Raw genomic sequence first — 24,841 nt, 5'->3', positions numbered from 1 at the left:
AAACATTTTATTTTTCCCAATTTCTGCATTATACAATAAAATTATTTTGACATGTATGCACACAAGCTGCTGTGTGACCAAAATTTTTGATGGAATCAAATAGAAACTTTGTAACTACAGCCTGGAATAAAAGGCATTATTTATTCTATGGACTGTAGTACTTCATAAAGGCCTCAGCAGCAATCAGGACATACTGTACTAGACAGAGCAGTGGAGACCCCACCTTAAAACACCTTCCAATGTAAATACATCAGACAGACAGAATTTATTTGCTTCTCACAATAACTCAGCCCTTGACTCACCATGGACCAGGCCCAGCTCAACACAGCTGTGTCTGAACTTTCTCAGTCTGACTCCACAGACAGAGGCTGCTCCGTCTTCAGTGGCTTTCCAAGGGCCTTTCCTCCCTGGAGAAGAACCAGCAAGCAGCAATGCTAAAAACTTTTTTTTTTTTTTTTTTTTTTAAACTTTTTTATTTATACATCTATTGAGATATGCAGTGATTTAAAATCAGCCACTGGACACCATCAGACACTTCTGCTGCATTTATTTCAGCTGTTAAGTTCAAGTTTGCATATTTGCAGTCCTCTTTTAAACACACTTAGCACCTCAGTACTACTGGGGGCACATATAATGTGGGCATGTTGATTAAGTCAGTGAATAACATAACCCAATGCATAATTAAATTGTCAGACTTGATTCTCTTTCATTCATGCCCTTAACAGTTTCACATGACAAACAGTCCACATCCAAACTACACTGACAGAACAAGTACTATATGTTCTAATTAGACCACTTAATTAAATCAAATTATGTTCCTCAGTATGTCTGTGCAGGTTGCACAGGCTTCCATGTAAACTGCATAAATCATAATAAAATCACAATAAAACACTTCCAATCATTAGATTGCAAGAAGTGTTATCTGAGGGCTAAGTCCCACTCCTCCCATTTGTGTAGTAAGGAAATTGAGACCACAGAAAGCCTCATAAAAATCACTTGTATTAGTCACCTCACAGTCAATTTGAAAAAAATTTGGCCTCTCTGGTCCTGCTCAGGAGGACAAAGTTTGATCTAATTTATCAAGTATTGCCCATAAAGCAAACAAAGAAGCATGTGTTCCAGCAGAAGCCCCCATCCTTCACCCCTCCATCACCATCACTGCTGCCCAGCATTGTGATGGAAACAAACAGGAGCACACAATCTTACAGCTGCTCCATTGTCAAAGTGACACGTTAGCAGAAGGATTTACAGACCTGTTTGCTTATGAAATAAAGGTTTGCATGTTCAGAAATGCAAACGCCTCCTCTGCACAGGAGCCACACACCACAGAGAAAGCTGCTCCCTGAGAGCTGTGCTGAACTCAGGAACATTGTTAAGGTATGTGAGACTATTAAGGTTTGCTGCTTTCTTCAAAAAAATATCAAATCTGACAATGAATACACAGCTGCCAGTATGTACAGACACGGTGAGAGGCTCCTGAGGCAGCTGCACTGAGGGCTTGGGCTCTTCAAAAAAGTGCTGTGAAAAAGGAGAACTGGACACATTCACTTAACCTTTGCACAAAAATCAACATTTGCCTCTCCAAGTAAAATCCTGGTCCCAGCAATGCCAGTAAGTGTTTTGTTAATAATGGAAATTGTGTCAAGATTTTAATTCAGGTTTTACTTCAAAATTTATTTAAAGAAAGATTTATCTTGTAGGAAGATCAGTTGATTGAGGAAGGCAGATTTGCAGCTTTCTGCATGCAGAGTACCAGCAGAAAAGCTTTCCTTAAAATCACAGTGCTTTACTTTTTGGGTAGTTTAGGTGCTATGTTGTTGTGGAACCACATGAAGCTGAAGATGACACCCATTGTCTTTGGGAAAGTCTCATCATAAGCAAATTTCATGGATTCTCCTAAAGGTATTTCCACAACTTCAATCAGCTCTCCTTCTTCAGGCTGGCCACCTCCTCCACTGGTTCTCATCTGATCATTTACTTCTGCATAAAACAATGTCTGCCTAGAACCCGTCACACCAACTCCAGACCTGGAAAAAAGCAGAGAGGAAACTCTGTTTTAGACAGAAAGAAGGCAACAAGGAGCAAGGAATTAACTTGTGAGACAGAAATTGACTGAGACAGAATCATTGAGACAGAAACTGATTGCAACTTTCACGCAGAAATACCAATAACTGTGAATACAGTTCCATATAGAATAGACCCACCTTCAAACACCTTCTTTGGAAAAAATGTGAATTTGGGAGAAAATTAAAAAAAAAAAAAAAAAAAATTTTGTATTGGTGAACTGTTGTTCTACACACACTGAAGTCAACAGAAGTTCTTTCAGCTGACCTCAGGGTGAGCAGAACTGCAGGATGACTCACAGAGATGCACAAACAACAGGAAGAAGCTCCCCAATGTATCTGTGTGCTGTCGTGCTACATTTGTTTGCCTGTTTTTACACAAATATTTAGATACTTTACTCTTAAGAGGATTATGTCCATTCACAGCTGGAGTCCTCCACTCATGGACTGGATAGGTAAAGAAGGGAAAGGCAGTCTGAGACTGGCTCTCTATCCCTCCTGAACTTTAGCCTTGACCCAAATGGACCACTGTAAGCACGCATATGTCCAAAGTAATTCAGTCTCCCTGCTAAATTTGCTTCAGTGGATTTAGTTGAGGATATTTTAGATTATGTAGTCTTTCTTCAGCTAGACTGCTTGCTGTGTATTATACTTCTTATTTGTTAATCCTCTATTTCCTTAGGACTATTTAATTTAGGTATTATTAAATAAGGGATAAGTACATAATCCACTCATTTAGTCCTTCCAAGAAAATATTCACATTGTAATCGCAATTTCTTCATTTCACATGATTACAAGCGACTTTTCACATTAAATCTGGATCCAAAGTTCACTGAAACTATGAATGAGGCATTAAGGCAAGATGAAAAATTAGCTTCCATATTATTACACATGCAGAGGATTCTCAGATTTGCAGTAGTGTTATGATCTTAGAGTGTACATCCAGATTTACCCAACCATTAGGCAACTAAATCTTTCAGTTAATCCAGCACACATCACACCCCAGAGCAGAAATTAATCATTTGTCTCTCAGTTTTCTAAGAACAGTGGCAATTATTTTGTTTGGGGAATTAATAGTGACTACTGACATTGCTTTCTAATAGTGACTATTGAAATTGGTTTCTTACATCAAGATATACTTTTTAAAAATACTGAATAGGGAGCAGACCAGTGAATTCTTCTGTGACTTTGGACCCCCTCGAGGATCATTCCTGTACATCTATGAAAAGAAATCTAACTATCTTTGTTATTTTCAGAAATTCTGAAGATTGATATTGGACCTCTTTCATTCTCTTTAATCCAGTGTTAGGACTGGGGGTTTTGATCCAAGTTTTAACCAACTATAAAATTTGCAAGACAAAGAATGCAGTCTGCTGGTCGCCACAGGTTCCATGAAAATTATACACAGGAAATTATACACAGGACTGTGTGTAATGAATTTAATGCCCTGATATTTGTGATGAGTGTCAAGTCTGACACCTTCCTCTGGGGTGCCCCACCTTGAGAATGAAAATGATCCTAACCTGAGTATTTTCATGTCCACTTGATATTATATAAAGGTTATATACAAACCCAGCAAATTTATATAAGAAGTCCTTCTACAAGAATATTCTGGCTTGATTATTTGCAGCATAATCTCCTTCTATAGCACCTGTGACCATTTCCTTATGAAACAGTTACAGCTGTGGAAATCAGTTCACTTTCCACACACCTTTTCTCTAAAGTAAAGGAAAACCAATTTCCAAGGTGCTACACTGTAAGACTCAGGTTCTTGCCACCGCAGCTCAAATAGCAGGGGGTGATTACCATATGGTGTAATTTCTTTGCACTTATTCATATTATACTCTCTTGTTATGAACTAAATATATCAAGAGTAGCTACTACACTTAATATACTTTAAAAGATCAAAGTCCTGGACATCAAGGTCTTTCCTTTGTTATGATGCCCAAAGTTATGGTATTTCTTCACATCTATTGGCATATCGTTACCCACAGAAATGAATAAAAATTTGTAACAATACATATTCAAAGAAAGACATATCTCCATGATCATTCTCTCTTACCTGATTACCCAATTTAATGATCTCTGATGCAACTTTGCCACATATTAGTTTAAAAGTAATAAAAACTTCCGAATGAGCTATAAATAAAATTAAAGAAAGCTGGTATGGATAATCAATACTCCTTACATTCTATTCTACTCTTTCCTCCCCAAACCAGCAAATCTAACATTTCTAAGCCTACCTAGAATCCCTTCAGTATTTAAATGGTGACTTTGCAGGCTATTGCAGGATGTTATTTATAAACATATTCACTGCTTTAATTGGTTGTCTAATCCTCCTCAAGAGAGTTGACGGTTCCTCTCAATTTGATGATACTAAACTGGGAGGAGCTGTTGATCCTTCAAAGGCAGAGAGGCCCTGCAGAGAGACCTCAACAAATTAAGAGATGGGAAATCACCAACCATATGGAGTTTAATGAGGGCAAGTGCTGGATTCTGTCTTCAACATCCTCACGAGATGCAGCAGAGGGACAGACCCGAGGAAACAGCATGAAGCTGAGTCAGGAGAGGTTTAGATGGATAATAGGAAAAGGTTGTCCACCCAGAGGGTGGTTGGGTACTGGAACAGCTCCCCAGGGCAGTGGTCACAGGCCCAAGCCTGACAGAACTCAAGAAGCATTTGGACAATGTTCTCAGGCACAGGGTGTGACCCTTGGGGTGTCCTGTGCATGGTCAGGAGTTGTACTGGATGATGTCCCTTGTGAGTCCCTTCCAACTCAGTATAATCCATGAGTCTCTGATTCTAAAAGGCCATTTCAGTGGTTTCAGAAAGAAGTTGAAAGATACAGAAATATATTTTATTCTTAAAAGAGGCAAATATCTTACCTTTTTTTCACTTGATATTTAATTCTCTCAATGCTCTGGCTTACACTGCCAGTTGATCATTTTTGCATAGATCCACGTGGACTGCCCTTTACTAAATTAAATGTTCTCCAGTATTGCTTACTGCTGCCTTTCACGACATTTCCAGACTGCTAATGTTTCCTGCTTGTCCTTAGAAAATTGCACAAAAATCAATGCTATTCACATTTTGTCTGTCTTAGTACCTTTGGCTTTTATAGAAATCAGAAGTTAGGTTTGTTGCTTTGAAGCTTTTCTGGTTGAAGTAATAAAGTATTTTTCCATATAACCTTGCAAAACATTCTACATTTCAGTGATTTTGGGCACTGGGGCAGAGGAGAAGAGAGCAGAGAGGGAGAAGGTGGGTCTGACTGGTGAATAGGCTACAAAAAAATATTGTTTGCAGTCTGCTTTCAGGTGTATCTGGCACTAGGAATTTCCTCTGCTTTTGCACAATTGCTTGCACTTTCTGAGTATGCTGTTTAAGGATTTTTGATGTGCTTTTAATCATATTTATACTCCTCTTTCTGCTCCTGTCTTCTTCTATCCCACATCTGTGACATTCGCTATTCCTTACCCCAGTATTTCCCACTACAAATAAAACACTTTTGCCATGGTCTGAAATGAGTCACCTATTAACAGATTACAGCTCTATTCATTAGCTTTGCATCTGTGGAAATCACAGGGGTCAGCACACCAGAACTGCAAGTGATGAGTTTCAGCCTGGGAAAGCTACCTTCCTGATAAAGGTGCCTTCCTGGGACAAGAGAGGCTTGGCTGGGGGAGGGTGAGCAGCTCTGAACTCAGCACCAGCCCATGGTGAGACTTCAGGCTTTGGTATCAGTCCAGGGTTTAGCACTGTGCTGCCCAAACCTGACATGTCATGGCTCACACTGACCCAGACCTACTAAGCCTGGCTTGACCTATCTGACAGTTCCAGCTGTATTCTGATGAATCTGCCTGGTGCTTCACTTATTTGCCACTGTGGGACAAAGGCAAATGATCCACACAAAACACAGCTCGGTTTTCCTTGTCTCTTTATCACGAGGATCAGTTTCCTTGAGGAGTTTCTGGTCGTTCCAATTAACAGCTATGTGGCTGACAAATACTCCTTGTCAAGTCATTAGGGCATAAGCTCACAAGCCCTGTAATTTCAACAGAGAGATTTTAAACCCCAAAACTCTATTAGCACTAAACTTTCTGCATTGCTTCAGACAGTTAAAAACCTCCATTACCTTTGACAACAGCAAGTCTAGGAATGTAAGCATGTCAAAGTAAGGATACCAAAGTCGTATGGTTTTCATCACAATAGTAACTTATATGTAAGTTTAACACATCAAAACAAGATTGTATGCTGCCTTCCCATATTTCATTTTGAATAAAACACTCAAACAGTGAGATTAAATCATGCTATGGCTTTTAAAGCCCTGGGCAACACACTTTTAGGCAATGCCACACCAGAGAAGGAGCTTCTGCAGAATGACAGAGAAGTGCTTCTCACCTCCCTCTCAATGGTGGGACTGGCTGGCAGCAGGAGGCTGTAATTACAGCATTTCCATCTTCCTCCTCCTCAGACCAGGGGAAACACAGGAGGCAGATTGTCTCTCCAATCTGGTTTTGAAACATGGCAATAGCAGCTACCAAAAGCCTTTGTTTAACTCTTTCCTTTTATCAAATGCATGAGGAAACACACAGCGCATGAAATCAAGCTCACGAATTGGGACTTTTCACCTGTCCTAAGTTCATGAGCATCAAGTACATACACTTTTTATCAGAAGTGGGAAACACTATCTGATGGCTTAAAAAAAGGTTTAGTAGTGTCTGAAGCCACAAGTGAGATTGGGTTTGCCAACAGTCAATGGGTTTTTCCTTCCCACTGAGCATGCACACACACGTGCATGTCCACACACAAACAAGATGGCAATCAGGGCCAAAATTCAAAGCTTCTGTTTCAGATTAGCTTTGCCTTTTTCTCATGTCTGGGTGCTCGCCTGTGCCAACCAATTATCTCATTCATAAGTATCATGTTTGTAAATATTGTATTTTTAATTTGTAGAAACAAGCATGTATGAGAATATAAACAGTATTTTATACTCTATTCCTCTGCTGCAACATGGGAGACAAATAAATTGACTTATCCTTGTGAAGACTTATTACTTTAGTTCAAATTTCTGATAGACAGCAATTAAGAGCTAAATTTCTTGTAATGTGTTAATATTAAAAACATACAAAATCTAAAAACAATCAACATTCTTATCAACACATGAATATATCTTTTTTGTTGTTTTAATCTCACATAATTAATGTGCAAATTCCTGAAAGCAATATATCCTTTTGTAAGACATAAACCATCTGGGTGCAGAATTTGGGCTTAGAGTAAATGTATAATTCATGTTTACAAATAAATGTGACACAAATCTCTGTTATTTATGCTTAAATCAAGATCCAGTTAGGCATGCAACATGTAAACTGATGATCAGTGACATGCAGCTCCTATTGTCACTTCTTAGGACCTTTGTACAGTTCTGACATTATAAGCAGCAGGTGCAGGGAAAAAAGCACAGAAGTAATTAACATAAAATTATATTACATTATGCCATCACCCAACAGGTGTACTAGCAGGTGATCTTTCTAATTCTAATGCACTCCAACATTTTCAGGGCTATTATTCCTTCTACATAAAAACCTGTGAATACAAACCATTTTTACCTCATTGCACAGAGGCTAAAAGCCATGGCACAGTAATTGGAGCATCCAATATTAATTCTCTGAATGCTCTTCTTGTATACTTCAGGAAAAAAATCAAATGTAGGAAGATTAAAGTAAGTACCTATTTTAATATAGTCAGTCCTTTAATCCATCTGATTTCTTTGCAGAGGGGCTGAGAAGCTACAGCTCCTATTGTATCCAGGTCAGAGCCAAGAGTTTTTTACCTCTGGGAGAAAATAAAGATGTAATGAAGGGAAAAGAAAGTTGAACCAGAAGCTCTGGTTCAACTCGACCCTGATGTTCTGAGGTGTTATTGAAGCCCAATTAATTTTATAAATGTTCTTCAAGACAACCAACATTTTCCAGAACTAAAAGAAAATACTTTGCAATAGCAACAATAACATTAATGACAACAATGACAATGACAACTTATTCTCCTGCCCCTGTCTTGTAAGGAACCAAGTCTCAAGACAGATCAGATGGCTGGAAGTACTTCAACCTAAGAAACTAACTTGCAGCTGAATTTCAGCACTTGGGACTCAGTCAGAAAACCATGACAGAAAAATTGTTATATCTGGTATATAGGCAAGTCCAAGGTAAGATGTTCACTTAAAATATTTTGCATTTGTGAAAAAAAGCCCCAAACATTAAGGGAAGCTCACAGATTTCTTTTAGATCTTTTAAAAACATTGAATTTAACTGCAACCTTCAACCTTCATGAACCCTCAGTTTATAATTATACTACCATAGGATTAGCTTCATTTTGTTATTTTATTATTGAACCAGGTAATTCCTTCACACCCCTCACATCAACCACCTATGCCATGACTGATGCCAGACATACAGCTGACAAGAACTCATGACACCAAAACTTATTGGAACTGTCCAAAAGTGAATTAGCTGCTGCCATAATTTAAACCCATCTTTTTGCAATACCAAAATGAAGTTACTGAATGCCAAGCACAAAACTAGAAATTTGTGCAGCAATGACACTAAATTCACCATACAGGCTGCAAACAATACAGATTCTTCTCAGAATGAACCCTCCTCCTCTGTCTACATAGCAACATGAACCATCTGCATTTCAATTCACCTCCTGTCTGGCATTTTTCTATAATAGGAACAGATATTTCTGATTTTTCAAGTGTGATTCCTCTGTCCTCCTCCAGTCAAGTTCCTCTAAATATGTTTGTGTTTCTTGTTATCTGCCCCCAACCAAGCCTCCTTCACTCACCCACACCATACTGTCCTCCTGCTGCTGGAACAATTTGTCCCAAAGACTCTTATTCTAATGGTGTAAATTCCCCAACTCCTGGCTTCTTTCCTGATTGAGTCCACAGTTCCTCTGTGGATCATTCAAGGTAATTAAATCTGAGATCTGTTTAATTCAGTGTCTGACTTGTATGTGATGAGTATTAAGTCACTGGAGCTTTGACACATTTAATAAGGGGGTCTAGTGGGTTACCTGCATGTCTATGAATTACCTGTATGAATTACCCCCAGCAGCACTGGGGTCACACTTTCCAAGTGAGCTGAGAACCACTAAAAAAAATTCCTCCAAAAACACTGCTACAGGCCCTGATAATAAATGAGGAAAATCCCTGCTATCTTCAGATCTTCTAGCCTATACAATTCCCACTGCTTGAGAACAGAGCCAAGTTGAATACAGTCTAAGTACTTTCCTCATTTCTTCACAGAGAATTCTTCTCCACCACAATGAATGTACTTTCCCGAGGTCCATTAATTCTCAGCCTATGATTTTTCTCTGCATTGTTCCTTCATCTCTTCTTCCTCATTTTCCACTCAAGGTTTTCATATTCAATTTTCCCCCATAGTCTAAGTTCTCCCTATGGTTTGTCCATGCTCCATCTTTCTTAATCCATTAGGCACAGAACTGTATTGACCTCCCTAGGCAAAACCATTTCTCCCTTTACATTTGATGTGTCTTTGGCTTTTCATGCCTTTCTGTCAGGCCTAGCTCAACTCCTGCTTTTATTCCAGGCAGGCAATTTCTTCTCATGGCCATGATTCCAGAAAGGGGTGGCATTAGGAATACAACTCCCTGCTTTCAGATCAAAGGCTGCGATGATGCAGAATACGGTCAGGAGGTGAATGAAAATGCAGAATCATGGAATATTCTGAGTTGGAAGGGACTCACAAGGATCATCAGGTTCGACTCCTGATTTTGAGATAGGGGAGGCATTGTGAGAGATAAATTGTGTCAGTAATGTGATACCTCTGCAAAAAGGCAAACAACAAACTCCAACGTACAGAGAACGATCAGTGAGACTAGGGGAGATAATGCTTCCACTCTACCCAGGAAAGCCCCCACTAAAGTATTGTGCTTCACTTTGGGCACCAAATTTTCAAGAAATATGCAGACCAGATGGAAAGAAGGCAGAGGACAGCAGAAGGAATGATCAGATATCTAGAAAACATGATCTGGAGAGACAGACTAAATCAACTAAAATTGTTTTGCTCAGGCAAAAATAAAACAAAGGGAACATGTTTTAACAAATAGGTGGAAAGTGCAGAAGTACTTCATGTCCGCTGGGGACAGAGTAGTAAATGTCAGTCTTGAAGTAAAGGAAGGGGAATTAAGACAAGACATGAAGGCAAAGTTACTTGTGGTACAGACAGATAAGACACTTCAGACAGAATGCCAAAACCCTCCAAGAGAGGCTACAGAGTGATCAGATTTGAGAGAAAGCACAGATGCACATTTGTCACAACTGGTGCCAGTCCAGCTGAGGCTGATCTTTGGAAGAGGAGCCATCTAGAGAGAGCCCCCCAAAACTCTGACCTGAGGCACTGGATCAATAAATAATGCAGAGCAATATTACACAGATTGCTGGGATGGGAGCTGAGAGTAGAAGTGCAGGGTGCATTGCAATTGTAATGGCATGCATATGCATTAATTCAGTGCTTTATGCCTGTGCTTTGTATTGACAGTCACAGCATGAAACAGCAGCATAAACCACTTGGAAAAACCTGCTACACTTGGAAAAAGCCCAGGAATTCTTATATGTAGTATAGCCATTGCAGAAAAAAATGTCCTTAGGAGACCAGAAATGAAATTATTACTTCCTGTCTTTGCATCAAATCCTCTAGGATCAGAAAGATATGCCAATCCTTACAAAAACTGTAAACTATCATCTTTGAGGGCTCAACCTTTCACATTAGTTTAAAAATGTAAAAATTATACAGGCCTTTCTGACTTCAGCATGGATCTCCATGGGCAGAAAGCTGTGTCCACATGGACAATGGAGGATTATGAGCTCTTTGCAAGGGTCTCGACAAAGAAAACCCCAATTGTATACACTCTTCACAAGTCAGTGCAATTAAAAAAAAAAACAAAACAATTGAACAAACAACCACCTGTAACATACAAAGACATTTATCAACACCAAAACAACAGAGAGTTTTAGGCAGATATAAATCATTAATACTGAGTCAAACTTCCACACTAAATCTACAACCTCCTACAGGAATTGTATTCTGCTTTTCCTCGTTTGCATTTGTATGCACATACATACATACATATACATATGTATATATCTGCATGCAGCAGCCTGTCAGTGTCACCCAACCTATGAAATTCTATAGACAGCTTTTGCTCATAAATCTGGAAGACACTTTTTCTTTCAGTAGAACAAACCCTTAATCTGGTTTCAATGAGTTGTAAAAGACAGCTCCTGTGATTCACCCCCTCCCCTCAACAGAAGCACTGCTTGTTAATCCAGCAGGAAATAACATTTGCCAGGATTGACAGCTGTGGATTTGTATTCAATTCCCAAATTAAAAACCAATGACAGTGCCTAGTTCAATGGAGATGTCAAGTAAAATAAAGAAAGTAAAAAACCTGCTGCTTTCTCTGTAAAATACAAACATACATACATTTTGGGTAACAATACTAAAAGCTGGGAATGAGATATAATAGGATTAAAGCTGTGTGCAAAGTTTCTCTTGAGGGTTTTTTTTTTCACCAACAACTCACATTTTGTATTTTTCCACTTACATATTAATTTTTCCCTTTACTCCTAATAAATGTTTTAAAACATGATAAAAACTATTTCAATGACTATTTGAAATCCTGCAAAAATACAAAGTAATAATTTTCACAGTCAAATCAGCAAGATCTCCATATATAACAATAATTACTGTCCAATTCAAAGAAGCTTTAATTACAGACTAAATATTATGAAGAGATCTACTGCCACAGGTTCTCATGCTTCTGCAAAACCATGTTAAAGGTTAATCAGAGAGCATCTTGGCAGTTTCTATTGTTAATCTGAATAATAAGAATCAGAGATAGAAAACACCCAGTATAGTAAAGATGGGCTGTTTTCTAGTGTAGTAACAAACTGCTCTGAAGAGCCCAATGCTACTTTTCCCTGTTCTAACAGTCTTTGAAGTAAGTCATAATAGTATGATTCCTTCTGGAAATTCAATCCTATAATTATCATATTGATTATATATTTCTAATTCCTTACATTTCTGTAAATACTCCTCTCACTTGCTAAAAATTACACCTTTCTTGTACCTTCAGATTCCCACGTTGCTCCAGCACATTGCTTAAACAAGGTAAGAGGGAACATTCAGGCCACTTCAGCAATCTGTGAAACAACGAAACGCAAAGTGTTGTAACTTGCTGCTATTTACCTGTAAGAAGTGATCCTCCTGAGGTCTGCAATGGAAACACGATAGCCACACTCTTCCAAGACTTCCTCACAAGCAATTTCTTCTAAAGAAAGGCCTGGCTTGTCCACAATGCCAGCACAGAGCTCATAGGTCACTCCAACTGCAGCAGGTAAGGGATTCTCCAGGGAAGGGAAGCTCTCCTTGTCCTGATTCTGAAAGACCTGAGGATGATGCCTTTCTACTTCACACATGTAAACAGCTTAAAAAAAGCCCAAAAGACAAAAAAAACCAAGGGACATTATGTTAGTCTCTTCATATTAAATATAAAAAAAGGGTGGCAGACAAAATTTGCCTGGAAATTAACAACCATGAGAGTACTTGAGAGTAACAAGGAGTTCAGCTGTGTTATCTGTTAAAGAAATGACACACAAAAGTGGAATTTTAAAGAACAAAGGTCCTCTTGCCATGTCCATAAAATTATTCTTTAAACTCTTACTTGTACTTTTCATCATCTGAAATGAATTCATGCACACCTTAAAATAAATAAAAATTGAAAAACTAAGCTAGTTCATCCAAGAAATCTAAGTGCCAGGAGCACCATACAGCTTCCATTTGTTGGGCAATGTGGATATTGGGATTTAATTTAAACTATGCAGTTATCTTGCAGGAAAGTTGGGTTGCACATAAAGCACCATGTGCACAATGATGAGTCTTTCAGCCTGTCAACTCAGCTGTTATTTAGAAAGGGTATGAAAAGCATGTATGTTTGTTTGGAAAAAAAAAAAAAATCCTCTTTTGAACATACAGTTCCTTGCACAGATTCCTGTGTGGAGTCTGAAAAAGACTGCTTGAACTAATCTACAAACAGCTGCCACTGTAATGCACTCCTAAAGAAAGTGCAAATGTCAGATTTTAGTCCTTATTTAAGCAAAACCTCTCACTGATGTCAACAGAAAATTTGCCTGAGTGCAAACTGCAGGACTGGATGTCAACACACAAAGAATCCCTACTGACAGACAACTCCAGATCATTCTAACTTTAATATACAGGTATAATTCCACTTGTTTATTCCTTGAAATGTCTGTCCCCTTGCTTTTCATGAAAGGTTTCCAAGAGAGTAAACCACTCTGAATAAAACTATTTTCAACTTGGAACCTATTTTTATTCCATTAAAATATTTTACATGCATATTTCACATACACATAACATGGTTTTCAAATCAGTTTCTCTTTTATTTCCCATTCTAAATCTTGCAGAATTGGTATATAAGAACTGAAGTTCAATTGGCAAATTTTTGTCCTTCCAGGTATTGTAGCTTGGTATTTCTTAAAAAAAAAAAGTCTCTAGAGAAATGTTATTGCATAACAGTGAAGTACCACAGTGATTTCTTAATCACTTGGTCTCTGAGGCAGAGTCTACACCCCAGAAATTTGTGCCTGGGCTCTTTCTGCAGTGCTCGTTTTGACACCTCAGAAGTATGGTACAGCAAGATCTGCACTTCAAAGGGAGATGTCCGGATCAGTCCAATATCCAAAATCTAATCTTTCTCCAGAAGTTAAAACTTTCAAAGCTCCGAGTCTTAGGTATATCCAGTTCTTTGAGATTCAAACAGGTATGGATAGGAGTTTCCATTTCTTATTTGAGAGACATGACTGAGAGCTCAGTTTTCTTTTTAAAGAGCAGCATGAAGCCAAAAAGAAAAATTCCCTGCCAGCTCTAAGGGACAGCTCCTTGAAGGGTGTCTATTGTCATTATTCCAAAAACTTCAAAAAGCTAGGAAAATTATCATAAATGACAACCACATCTAAGATTTCTCTGAGATGAGCCAAATCCTCTGAAAGTTTTATTTCTTTTTTAGTACTGACATACCCATATCAGATAATTAAAAAACAACACATGCATCCCATTAAAGGCTTTGGGCACTAAAACAGGATGCAGGTAAGAGTATGGGGTACAGAAATATGAAACTGTGACTTAAGAGTGTTAAAAGTATTCTGTATCCCTGAAACCCTTCCTGTCATTCCATCAAGCACCTGCCATTCTCCTTCTCCCTCAGCACAACTGGGCTCCACATAGATCAAAACCTACATTCCCAGAAGGACCTAATCCAGCAGTCCCCTTCAGAGTAAAGTCCTGTGATATGCCCATACTTCAAGCCCAGGAACAGTTTTTCCCTGTAGATAAGGAGGAAAAGAAGCAGTAGCAGCCACTTCTGTAAGAGTCCAAATATTAGAGCATTCACCAAGGAGTCTGATTATGAATTTAATATCACCTGGCTTGCAAAGGTTCAAACTCAATTTATCTCTCACAGATAAGCAAAGCCTAGAAAGCCAAGCTGCCTGCTAATATCAGGTAACAGAGAGAGAATCTCCCATAACCCTCTTGAAGGTGCAAAACTGACTGCACAAGTGATGCACTGGGTGATAAAGAACTGGATGGAAAAGCAGTGTGTGACTTACTGGCTAAGGGACACTCTTCAGAGGGAAACCTGTGACCCTCCTCTTCCTCACCACAGGTTGTCATCTTATTGCAAATCCAGAAAGAGTTTGGAAAGCAGAATCCAGAGGCCTCAGTACAGTCACCCACCCACTTGCCCCTCATCCATTGTCCCCCTGTCTTTGGATGCTTCCTTGGGCAGGAACTGCCACTGCCTCATTGCTGGGCAGTCTCTCCCATCTCCAGATGGACCGGGCCATGAGTGGCAGCAAAGTGAGGAATCAACCTCTGCCAGGGAGCTTCTGGTGGCACATCAGGAAGAATGAAAACAGAAAGGGTTGTCAAGCTTTGGAAAAGGCTTCCCAAGGAAGTGATGGAATCCACATCTGGACTAATGACCGTGGAGTCACTCTGGAGTAATAAAGTTTCCACTCAGAGTGGAAACTCCAGCAGAATTGATGTTCTCGCTTTCCTCTCTGTAATGAGGGACAAAGGATAAATGGTTGAACCAAATGGAGCAAGTAAGATCACTGTTGTTATGAAAAGCAGCCCTTGCAGGTGACACATACAGGCACCTGTTTGCTATCCCTAAACAGAAGAAAACAACAGTAGGGACTAAGGAGCCAGGGGGGTTTTGCTGTCTGGGAAGGTGCTGGCTCCTCTAAACGTCTGACTGTGCTGGTGTTTTATAACTCCTGAAACGGAACACAGCTTATGATTCAAATCTTTGACAATGTTTATTTTAAGTCAGTGGAAAAACAAACATCACAATCCATTGAAAGGCCATTATACTTACAGTGAATAAACCATCTTCATAGGTCCCAACCCTAGCAACATATCATTTTATTATATTTGAAAATGAGTGGTTAATTGCCTACCGAAACAAGAATTGACCAATACCGCTGCAAATTAGTAATGGGTGAGGAACATAAGCAGAGATACATGTTTATCTTTCTTTTTTCTGCTCCTCCCAAATGTGTGATTTCACTATCATTCAAGATGATCTAAGCCTAGAACACACTGTTTGCCTCACTGGCTTCTGCCACCCTCAAGTCAGCATGACCTCCTTCAGCACCCTGATCCTCAAAACTTCCTGTCTGGAGCCATTCTGCTGTGGCTGCAGAAGGGCTCCTGCTGCCAAAACAGAATGGGGTGGGAATGTATGGACAGGGAGGGATAAGTGCCTTTACAAGCAGCACAAACATCAGTGGGAAAAGCTGCTCCTGCCAGCACAGCCTAGGGAAAGGTGAGCACACATGGCACCAGCACATGTGCAGGGGATGAACCTGGAGAGCGAGCAGCAGCTGTTCATTCACAGCAACGAGTGATCACCTTCCTGGTGGGACCCTGGTAGGATCTGGCAATGAGAAAAGCCTCAGCCTTTTGTCTTTGCTTTGTGGAACAGGCACCAGGGCAGACAATAACCCTGGAATGGAGATATGATTATAAATATAGGGACGTGAATAATGGCAGAGCATGGTTGTGGTCATGGAACTGCTGTGGGGTGTCTGACTGACCTCTGTGCCTAAGGCCAGTGTCTGAGCAGCTCCAGCCTCTGGAATGGTTTAACTCCAGTCTTTTGAGGCTGATTTGACACTTCATAGAGATAATGCAATGAATGTGTTGCTGCTCAGTATATATACGTATATATTTATACATTTTTATATATATATATATGCATGCACACATATGAAGGCTTCTCCCCAAGATTGCAAAGAGAGCAAGAGCTATGGGAGGCATTTATTCGCTGGCAAATAAAAGACAGTGGATTAATGATGAGCAAATAACCAAACACTTTATACAAGTCAATTAGCACTTGATGAGAAGGATGCACTGTCAGTGTAACACTGCTGCACAGCACTGGAGAGGCTGTAATCACTGTCAGGAAGAAAGGGCAGTGTGACACTACCCTAGAAAGTTTTCTTTAAAGTCTACCATGAGCAGTCTTGAAATGGTCTCTTAGCAACAGTCAGTGAAATACCTTGTCATTTCTTTTAGTTAACATGCAGTGAATATGCATTTCATTTTTAACTTCCAGAAAGTAAACATTGCTTCGAGTTAAAGTAATTGATACAAAAACTCAGAAAAAAAAAGGATATTAACCTAAATTCATAATAACTGGTAAAATGAAGCTGTCCACATGCTGATGAAAAAGCATACAGTCCTGAATCTCCCTCATTTTAAATTCCCAACTATACAATGGACAACAGACAGAACAAATAAAAAGAATATTTAAGACAAAACAAAAGAAAAAGGAAAATACTGTGCTTCTGTACAAGTAGGTCAAGAAGGAACTCCAAATTAAAGCAATTTCTTGCACGATCGTTGTAGAGCTGCTTGTAATTTCATCCAAAAGAGGACAATAACCAGCCCAAAAGCTGAATGTAAGACTACCCTGATCATTCGTTTCATCTGTAATGGAAATTTCCCTGGTTAGAAATTCTGACTGACTGAAAAGGATGGGCTATCATACAAAGAAACAGAATATAGAACAAAGATTTTATCACCACAGATGCACCAACTTTTAACTGCTAAAGCCTTAAAAGCTTGCTTCACTAGAGAGCAAAAGTAAATCTAAAAAAGAGGATTACCTGGGCGGAACTGCTTCACCACAACAAAGCACTGCCGAGAAGTATTAAAGATCAGGATTGACACACTGAGGAGGAAGATAAAAAAAACCAAAAGATCAATGCTTCATGAAGAATTAATGCAGAACTATTAAACTTATATCTTGTGAATTTAATTTCAACTATATAAATACATGTAAGATTTATTACTAAAGCCACAACACAAGGTCCTTGTCCAAAATCCATCTAGAAGGATAGATAATGAGTCATGTTCCCAAAGCCCGTGACAATTTTGCGCAAAATTAAGTCCCTTTTGTCTCCTAGCATGCAAAATAAGCACCAATCAATTCCTTCTTCCCAACAGGAACACCATCACCATCACCCCTCTCTTCCAGTCTAGGAACACTGGTACTAAATAGCAAAAAATCCTTACAAATAAAAACATTTTTTCCCCTTATATCAGTCTCAAATTAGGATAGTCAAAACCTCAGGCACAGTCTGGTCGTATTCAGAGCCAGTGACTTCTGTATAAGCACAGAGCATCTCCTATCTGTAGCTACTTGCTGAGCTCAGGTTTCAGAACAGACACCACCCAAGTCAAATTTTGTACAAATTTAAACCAGTAGCTTCAACTGCTCCATTCAGAGGTTCTTTGGTTGCTTGCAATACGTGTCATGGGGACACCTGGCGGGCTGATTATTTGGACAATGCTCTGGATGTGTCTAATGTTCTCTGCTTGCCTAACACACTCCCTTTTACTAGTTAAAGAAAATTCAGACAAAAAATTTTCTCCTTAGTTGGTAGCCCACTACCACCTGAAAAAACAAGTGTATATTTTGCTCATTACTATGGCAGCATTCTCTCATTTGTTCTGCCTCACTGTATGCAACCGAGACGTTAATTCATTATTCTATGAACTCTACAATAGATTAGACTCAACAATGGCATATTTGCAGGGTTGAGTCAAATTTTCAACCTTCCCTGTAAAAGAGCTGTATATTTATTTTCACTGTTTGATTTAATAATGAAGTCTTGAGCTGCCAAAGAAAATGCTATCTGATGATTATTAAAAATAATGTTAATGTTTATTATAATAATATATAAAAACCAAAACAGAAGGGAGAAGTCCAGATGTTAGTATTTATATTCATGCTTGCTATTCTCAAAGACCAGTACTGCATATTGATGGCTTCCTGCCCTGGGAGATGCCATTTCCAGGCAATTTTAAAGCAAAGGTTTTAGCCTTAAGAGAGGCTGGAGGAGAACATTCACTCTGTTTACTGGCACTGGGGTTCTTCCTGGAATATCTGGGAGTTTGTGTAGGTTGATGGAAGAAATGAAGTTAACCACAGACCATAATATTTTTAAGGTTACTTAAATATTATTCTTTTATTCTTTGATTCTTTTTTTCCTTTTTATGACTGTTCCTCTCTTCTGAGGGCAGACATTGCTCTAAATAAAAGGGGAAGAGGAATTACTGCTACCGAACCTTTGTTGTTTTGTCCATGGGTACTGCCTGAAACTGGAGAGAGCAGCAGCCTAAAGCTGCTGATGAAGAGTAGAAGTTTCCTGAAGCAGATGGTTGCCCTTTACCTTTCTTTACATCCACCACCCCAGGCCCAATCTTTCCTTTGGCTTGCCTTCTTCAGCATGTCTCATTAAATAACTCATACCAACTCATTAAAAATGGCTCAGCTATTAGACATTATTTTTTCCTAGGAGTCAATCACTTGAGATTTTTATGGAACAGATGGGAAAATTAAAAACAATCTGTCAGAATTAAGGAACAAGATCAAATTAGCTGGAAAGGAGTAGCAGCAAGTTATTACAATTGTCTGCTTCTCACACCATCTTGAGATGAGAGGGTACAGAAATGGCACAAATCTGTAGAACTTTCTATTTAATTACTTCTAATTTTCTGGGAGACTGACAAACAATTTTGAACAGAAATTTACATTTTTTTAACAAACCACAACACACAAGTTTTAATGTTGCCTGTCAGAGCTGGAGAGTCATGGAAGAGAAAGTTCTGAATTATACCTTCTTAGGAGTGGGATAACATTGGGGATGCCATTTGCTGTTTCTTTGTTCACAAGAAACAACATAACATGAAATATTTCCACAGGTCACCAGATCTGTAACTTCTGAAAACCCACTACAGGCTCCATTTAGGACAGGTATTTGAATATTACACAAAGTTCAACTGAGCTAAGTGGAGGAGCCTCACTCCCATTTTCAATGGGTTTCCTTATAACAACCCAAAATGTGGGTTCAGATGATTGGTCTGGCCTATTAGGAATATATTTATCTTCTGGAGTTTTAAGCCATCACACAAAGAACTCACTACAAAATTAGTTTGAGATTGCTATTTTTACAGATGATATAGGCTATCAAAAAGAACTACTACAAATCCATTAGTAGGTCCATATGCATCTTTCAGTGGTACCATGCCATGGGGTATGACAGAGGTATTTGATGTTTCAAGACAATTCCCTTCAAAATATTACAACCAGACATATTTTAGGGTATTATATACATGGTTTTTAAGTAAGGAGTAAACATATAAAAAATTAAAACATCCACAAGGATTTCTTTCAGCATCTCTACAACTGGAAGATACAGAAAAGAAATTAAGCCAAAGTTGTACATTTGGGAAAAACACACAAAAGCAGTAGGGAAAAAAAAAAAAGCCCAGCTACATTCCCTAAAAGTAATACTGTACAAGAATTTAATCTAAAATGGATATCAAAGGTCCTAATGTAGCAACAGGCTTCATGTCTCAAACAGCAGCACAAGACCACTTTCTTATTATATTTTACAAAGGAAAACAATACCCAGATATATAAGGATCATAATAAATCCCAAGCTTCCATCCATGCCTTAAAACAAGCTGTAACACCTCAGCACTAAGGAAACACTGTCTCAGACATGCTAATCTTTACACTTTGTGTGGCAGATTACTTTTACCATACTCCATAGAACTTTGCTGGCTCTTCCTCCAGCAGCTGACTCTGAGGTAAATCAGAGGTGTAAAAGGAGAGGTCAGGAATGCAAAAACCACTGACCAGTGATGGTGACTCAGCTCCTCCACACCTCATCTGTCAGTGGCTGCATTAGGGACTACAAACAAACAGAAAAAGAACTTATTAAGAGATGACAGGGTGTGTACAGGGTCTTCAGGGCTGGTGAAGGCCACAGACCTACTGAGGTCCCAACCCAACCTCGTCCACAACTTTCCACTGCAGTAGCTCCCACTCACTTTATACTTTAAAGTAAATCACTACACTAACTATAGTAGTGTTCCCCAAAGAAAGCATGCATGTAAACAGCTCACTGTGCAATGAAGTAGAATATTGTTCTTTCTATAAATATAGGAACAGAGTAGCTTTAAAACATTTTAAGAAAGATATGTACCTAAAATGTCACATACAAAGAGCATTTAACCTGTACTTGAGCTGTTACTGTACTCAAGTTTGCAGTTGAAGTGTGTCTGGTCTTGGCATCCAATACAATGTTTTCTGAAAGGGATTCCAACTATTCAGCCAAGGCTCTCATGTAGCATTTAACCATTTAAACTTCAAAAAAGGCCTGAGTGAAATAGGTATTAGGATTCTCTGATGAATATTTGACTTCCCTAAACTAAGTCAATGTGCAGAAATCAGACACCTGACCCAAGGATATTGCAACACAAGAGTGCAGAACCTTAACTCCTCCTCTACCTTTAAGACTTATGAAAAGAGAAAATACCCACCTGAATACAGCTGAAAACATCTCTGAGAAAACCTTTACAGCTGAAAAAACCTCTGAGAATAATTTAGAAAATGACTCCATTGTGTGCCATAGAAAACTACTTCCATGTTTTTCCTTCCCCCAACATAGTACAGCTCTGCATTCATTGAAATCACAGTGACTGATGCTTTGTCATATTCCAGCTCAGCAGACATTTAGCTAGAAATACTACAGCTTCACACTCTCAAACCTGAGAAAGGAAGGTGCTGTTTCATGGAGCAACACAAGACATGCAGCATTTGACCACAGCAGCTCCGAGGCAGGGGACAGATGAAAACTGACATCCTGTTAAAATGTGCACACACACATATGGACCATGCAAAGTTAATTCTTTTGAAATACATCCCAGTAATTGAGATCAGCAGATGAACTTTACCATAGCTTCTTGAACATGTACTTCTAGGGCTATAGTTAATCCACATGCAACTGCTGACACTTACTAATTGCTTTTCATGACAGAAACTTTCAAAATCCTTTAATAAATATTGATTGATTCAGTTTGTCTTTATTCTTAGATGTGGCCTTAATGCTGACTTTACAAATGTGAATTTGTAAACTAAAAAATAATTTTAGAAAATCTCCACAGTATAGCAATAGCAAAGACAAGGACAAGACTCCTGTACCTCTGTCAGTGAGCTAGGACTCTAAAGGTTGGAGATGAGGACTTCTGATGGCAATCTTGTACTAGTAACTAAAATATTAATAATACATTAGGTAAATTATGAGGTAACACAGGCAAAGAAATTGGCCTTTCTTAAATCCTTGTAAGAGCAACTCAGGAGCTGCTTGTGTCAAGCATGAGTATGTGTGTGACACACACAAACTGTGATGAGAAATGAACAGTGGAAGATAAAGCACCTAAAAAAAGACTGACATTAACATTGAAAGTCAGGACTTCTCAGCTATTAACTTCAGCCACTTTCACCTACTTTTAAAGGCTAAAAAGTATCTCAAAATTAGTTTAAAGCCTATAATACTGGTAAGTGCTGCCTACAAACAATAATCTCAGCTCCATGGGGGAGACTTTAGAAACTAACGATGTATGATTTCTAAAAAACCACAACAAACCAACCAAACCAAACTACCAAAATCCCTCCAATACTACTAATACCGCCTGCAGTATTTCAGTTACCATTCTCAAAGAAGACAAAGAAAAAGGAATTGCAGATTCCAAAAGGAGACACAAAAAATGGCGTGCAGGAATAAAAGCAAGTAAGTGATTTAATCAGCCCCCTTGACTCTCAACAGATATTTGGTTTTAAAAATCCCTTTGATACAATCAGAAGAAAATAATCAAATGTAATGTGCAAACCACAGAAGTATTTAGAGATGCATTCATCTCTGCTGGAGAGCATGTGAATATAAAACATACATTTCATATTTTTGCCCACATAGCTCATAAAGGAGAAAATGTCAAGATTTACAAATCATACAAGATGAAAAGTTAGAAAGAAAAAAAATAAATAATTTAGAAGTCCTCTAATTGTTTTAGCTTTAAAGTATAAATTTATTTTTCTTCTTGAACTGGTATGATTGGCTTTGTTCATAGAGGGATGACGAACTGATTATTCATAGTTTTGCATATCAAGCCTATAATTCCACCTAGTCTTTTTAAAATATTGTGGTTGAGAAACACCCCAGATCACAAATAAAGTATGTTCATAAAATGCTAAGTGGTTGGAACGGACCTTGAAGATCCTCTATTCCCAACACCCTCTGCCACAGGCAGGGACACCTCCCACCAGACCAGGTTGTTCAAGGCTATAAACCAAAAAAAGCCAGGTTGTGTCCAACGTGGCTATAAACACTTCCAGGGTTGGGACAACCTCCCTGGGCAACCTGTTCCAGTGCCTCACCACCCTCACAGTAAAAAATTTCTTCCTAATATCTAACCTAAATTTCCCCTCTTTGAATCTGCAGCTATTACTCCTTGTCCTGTCACTACAGTTCCTGCTGGAGAATCTCACTCTGGCTTTTCTGTGGGCCCCCTTCAGATCCTGCCAGGTGCTGTGAGGTCTCCACACAGCCACATTTATGTTTGTGAATGTGTCCTCTCCTTGTTCGAATTCAAAATGACTGTGCTTGCAATTTGAAAGTGATAATCAAAAACCATCTAAACTTGTTTGAGAACCAATACTCAAAAGCAATTCTTTGGGAGGAGTCAACCTTTAGGAGGCCCTCATTCATCTTATTTCAAAATTATTTTTAATATCCATAAGAAAAAATTTTATGTCGCCCCTGAATGCTTCTGTATTCAAATTAACCATCCATTTCACAGCTGGACACGTCCTGAAAACTTCTAATGTGGTGTCTAAAGTGCTGTCTTCTTCCTTTTATCAGCACAGCACCCAGTACCTTAAGCCAGAGAAAACAGCCCCTTCGTTTTCAAAATAGAGATGTAATAAAGCTGTACCCTTTGATTATTCTCCAGTGCAATTCCTTTAGTTTCCCAGAGCTTTAACTATAATGCAGATAGTCCTGAGATTAAATGTGTGTGCTTGCACAGTCTTTACTGGTTCATTTAAGTCTTCCTTCAAAGCATTTTGCATCTTTCAAAGGCCAAGACCAATCCAATTGGCTGCTTAAAATGCAGCCTATTACAAAAGCAAAGCCATAAGCTCCTGACAAAAACATTCACCCTTTCATACTAATCACAGATAAAGTGGATTTGGCAATAGATAATTAGAGACGTCTAAAAGACTTCTGTATTCTGATGAAATTTGAATCTTTCTCTAACACAACATAAATATTTAATACTAAATAAACCCAGAAAAAAAAGTGGTGAGCCACGTATGCCTAAGAAAATAAATGCTACTTTGGAGAAAATCAAAAGGAAGATTGGTTTCAGTAAACTGAACTGCAGCAGGAAGTTGTTCATGACACCATAAAGCATGAAGCATATGTTTGGTTAATCATCAGACCAGAGTAAAAATGAACTGAAAAGTGGTAACAAAGCCATACACATGCACTTTTAAAACACAATTTATATCTACTTGTAAAGTAGCAATTTGTACTGCCAACCAAAGAATATGATCAGGACAACTTCTTTGGAATAAACAACTCTCTCAGCAACTTATTTTCATACAACAAAGAAAAAAAATAAAAAGAAAATTCAACTGCAAAATAAATGAGACATCAAAGCACGCTGCTCTCAATAACATTCCTTAAGTGTCATATCTTGGCCAGTATCCCAGGATACCCTTAGAAATGACACATTGCATCTCAATGGGATTCTTTCAACAAAATATTTTAATAAACAAATTCAGGTTTTATGCTAACTTATTTAATTAAATACAGCTTTATGGGAATTATGTGCACAGATGTCAGAGCCTGATGGGCTTTTGTTCCAATTCCTAATTATTTGTGAAACTGCCATTTATAAATGCTATCACATAGTAAGATCAATAAATAATCCACCTACAAAGCCTAAGTATGACTCTGGTCCATTCTGAAATGGCAAAAGTCAAGGATTTAAAAAAACATCAGGTTTCAAGGACAGCTCACAAAACAAAAAAGTTCAAGTGTTCTGCACTAAGGTAAGGGAAACCAGCAACTTTGTTTATTACCTACCAAAATCCAAGTTTCCTGTGCATAACACAACCTTTTGCCAGGTATAACTGCATAGTCTCAGTACCATCAGTGAGAAACTGGTAGTTTACATTTTCCCTAATTTTCTCATTTTATAATAATGTTTAAATAATTTCCTCTTTGCCAAGAGATATTTTCACCTAAAAT

General features: G+C 38.5%; 1 protein-coding gene across 1 annotated transcript in view; it reads right to left on the bottom strand.

Annotated features, from left to right (window-relative positions):
• Window positions 1–503: 503 nt before the first annotated feature.
• The window catches only part of NUDT14 (nudix hydrolase 14), a 59,032-nt gene continuing 34,694 nt past the window's right edge, over window positions 504–24,841 (bottom strand). The window contains exons 3-5 of the mRNA XM_083863725.1: window positions 17,342–17,406; window positions 12,336–12,573; window positions 504–2,027 (exon numbers count right to left, since the gene is read on the bottom strand). Of these exons, the coding sequence (XP_083719851.1) occupies window positions 1,787–2,027; window positions 12,336–12,573; window positions 17,342–17,406 (544 nt within the window). The 3' untranslated portion in view covers window positions 504–1,786. The remainder of the gene's footprint in view (window positions 2,028–12,335; window positions 12,574–17,341; window positions 17,407–24,841) is intronic.

Source organism: Zosterops lateralis (genome assembly GCF_965231275.1).
Source record: "Zosterops lateralis genome assembly, chromosome: 6".
NCBI classification, from domain to species: Eukaryota; Metazoa; Chordata; class Aves; order Passeriformes; family Zosteropidae; genus Zosterops; species Zosterops lateralis.
The sequence above is the reverse complement of the archived record's forward strand: the minus strand, read 5'-3'. Positions and strand labels throughout refer to the sequence as shown.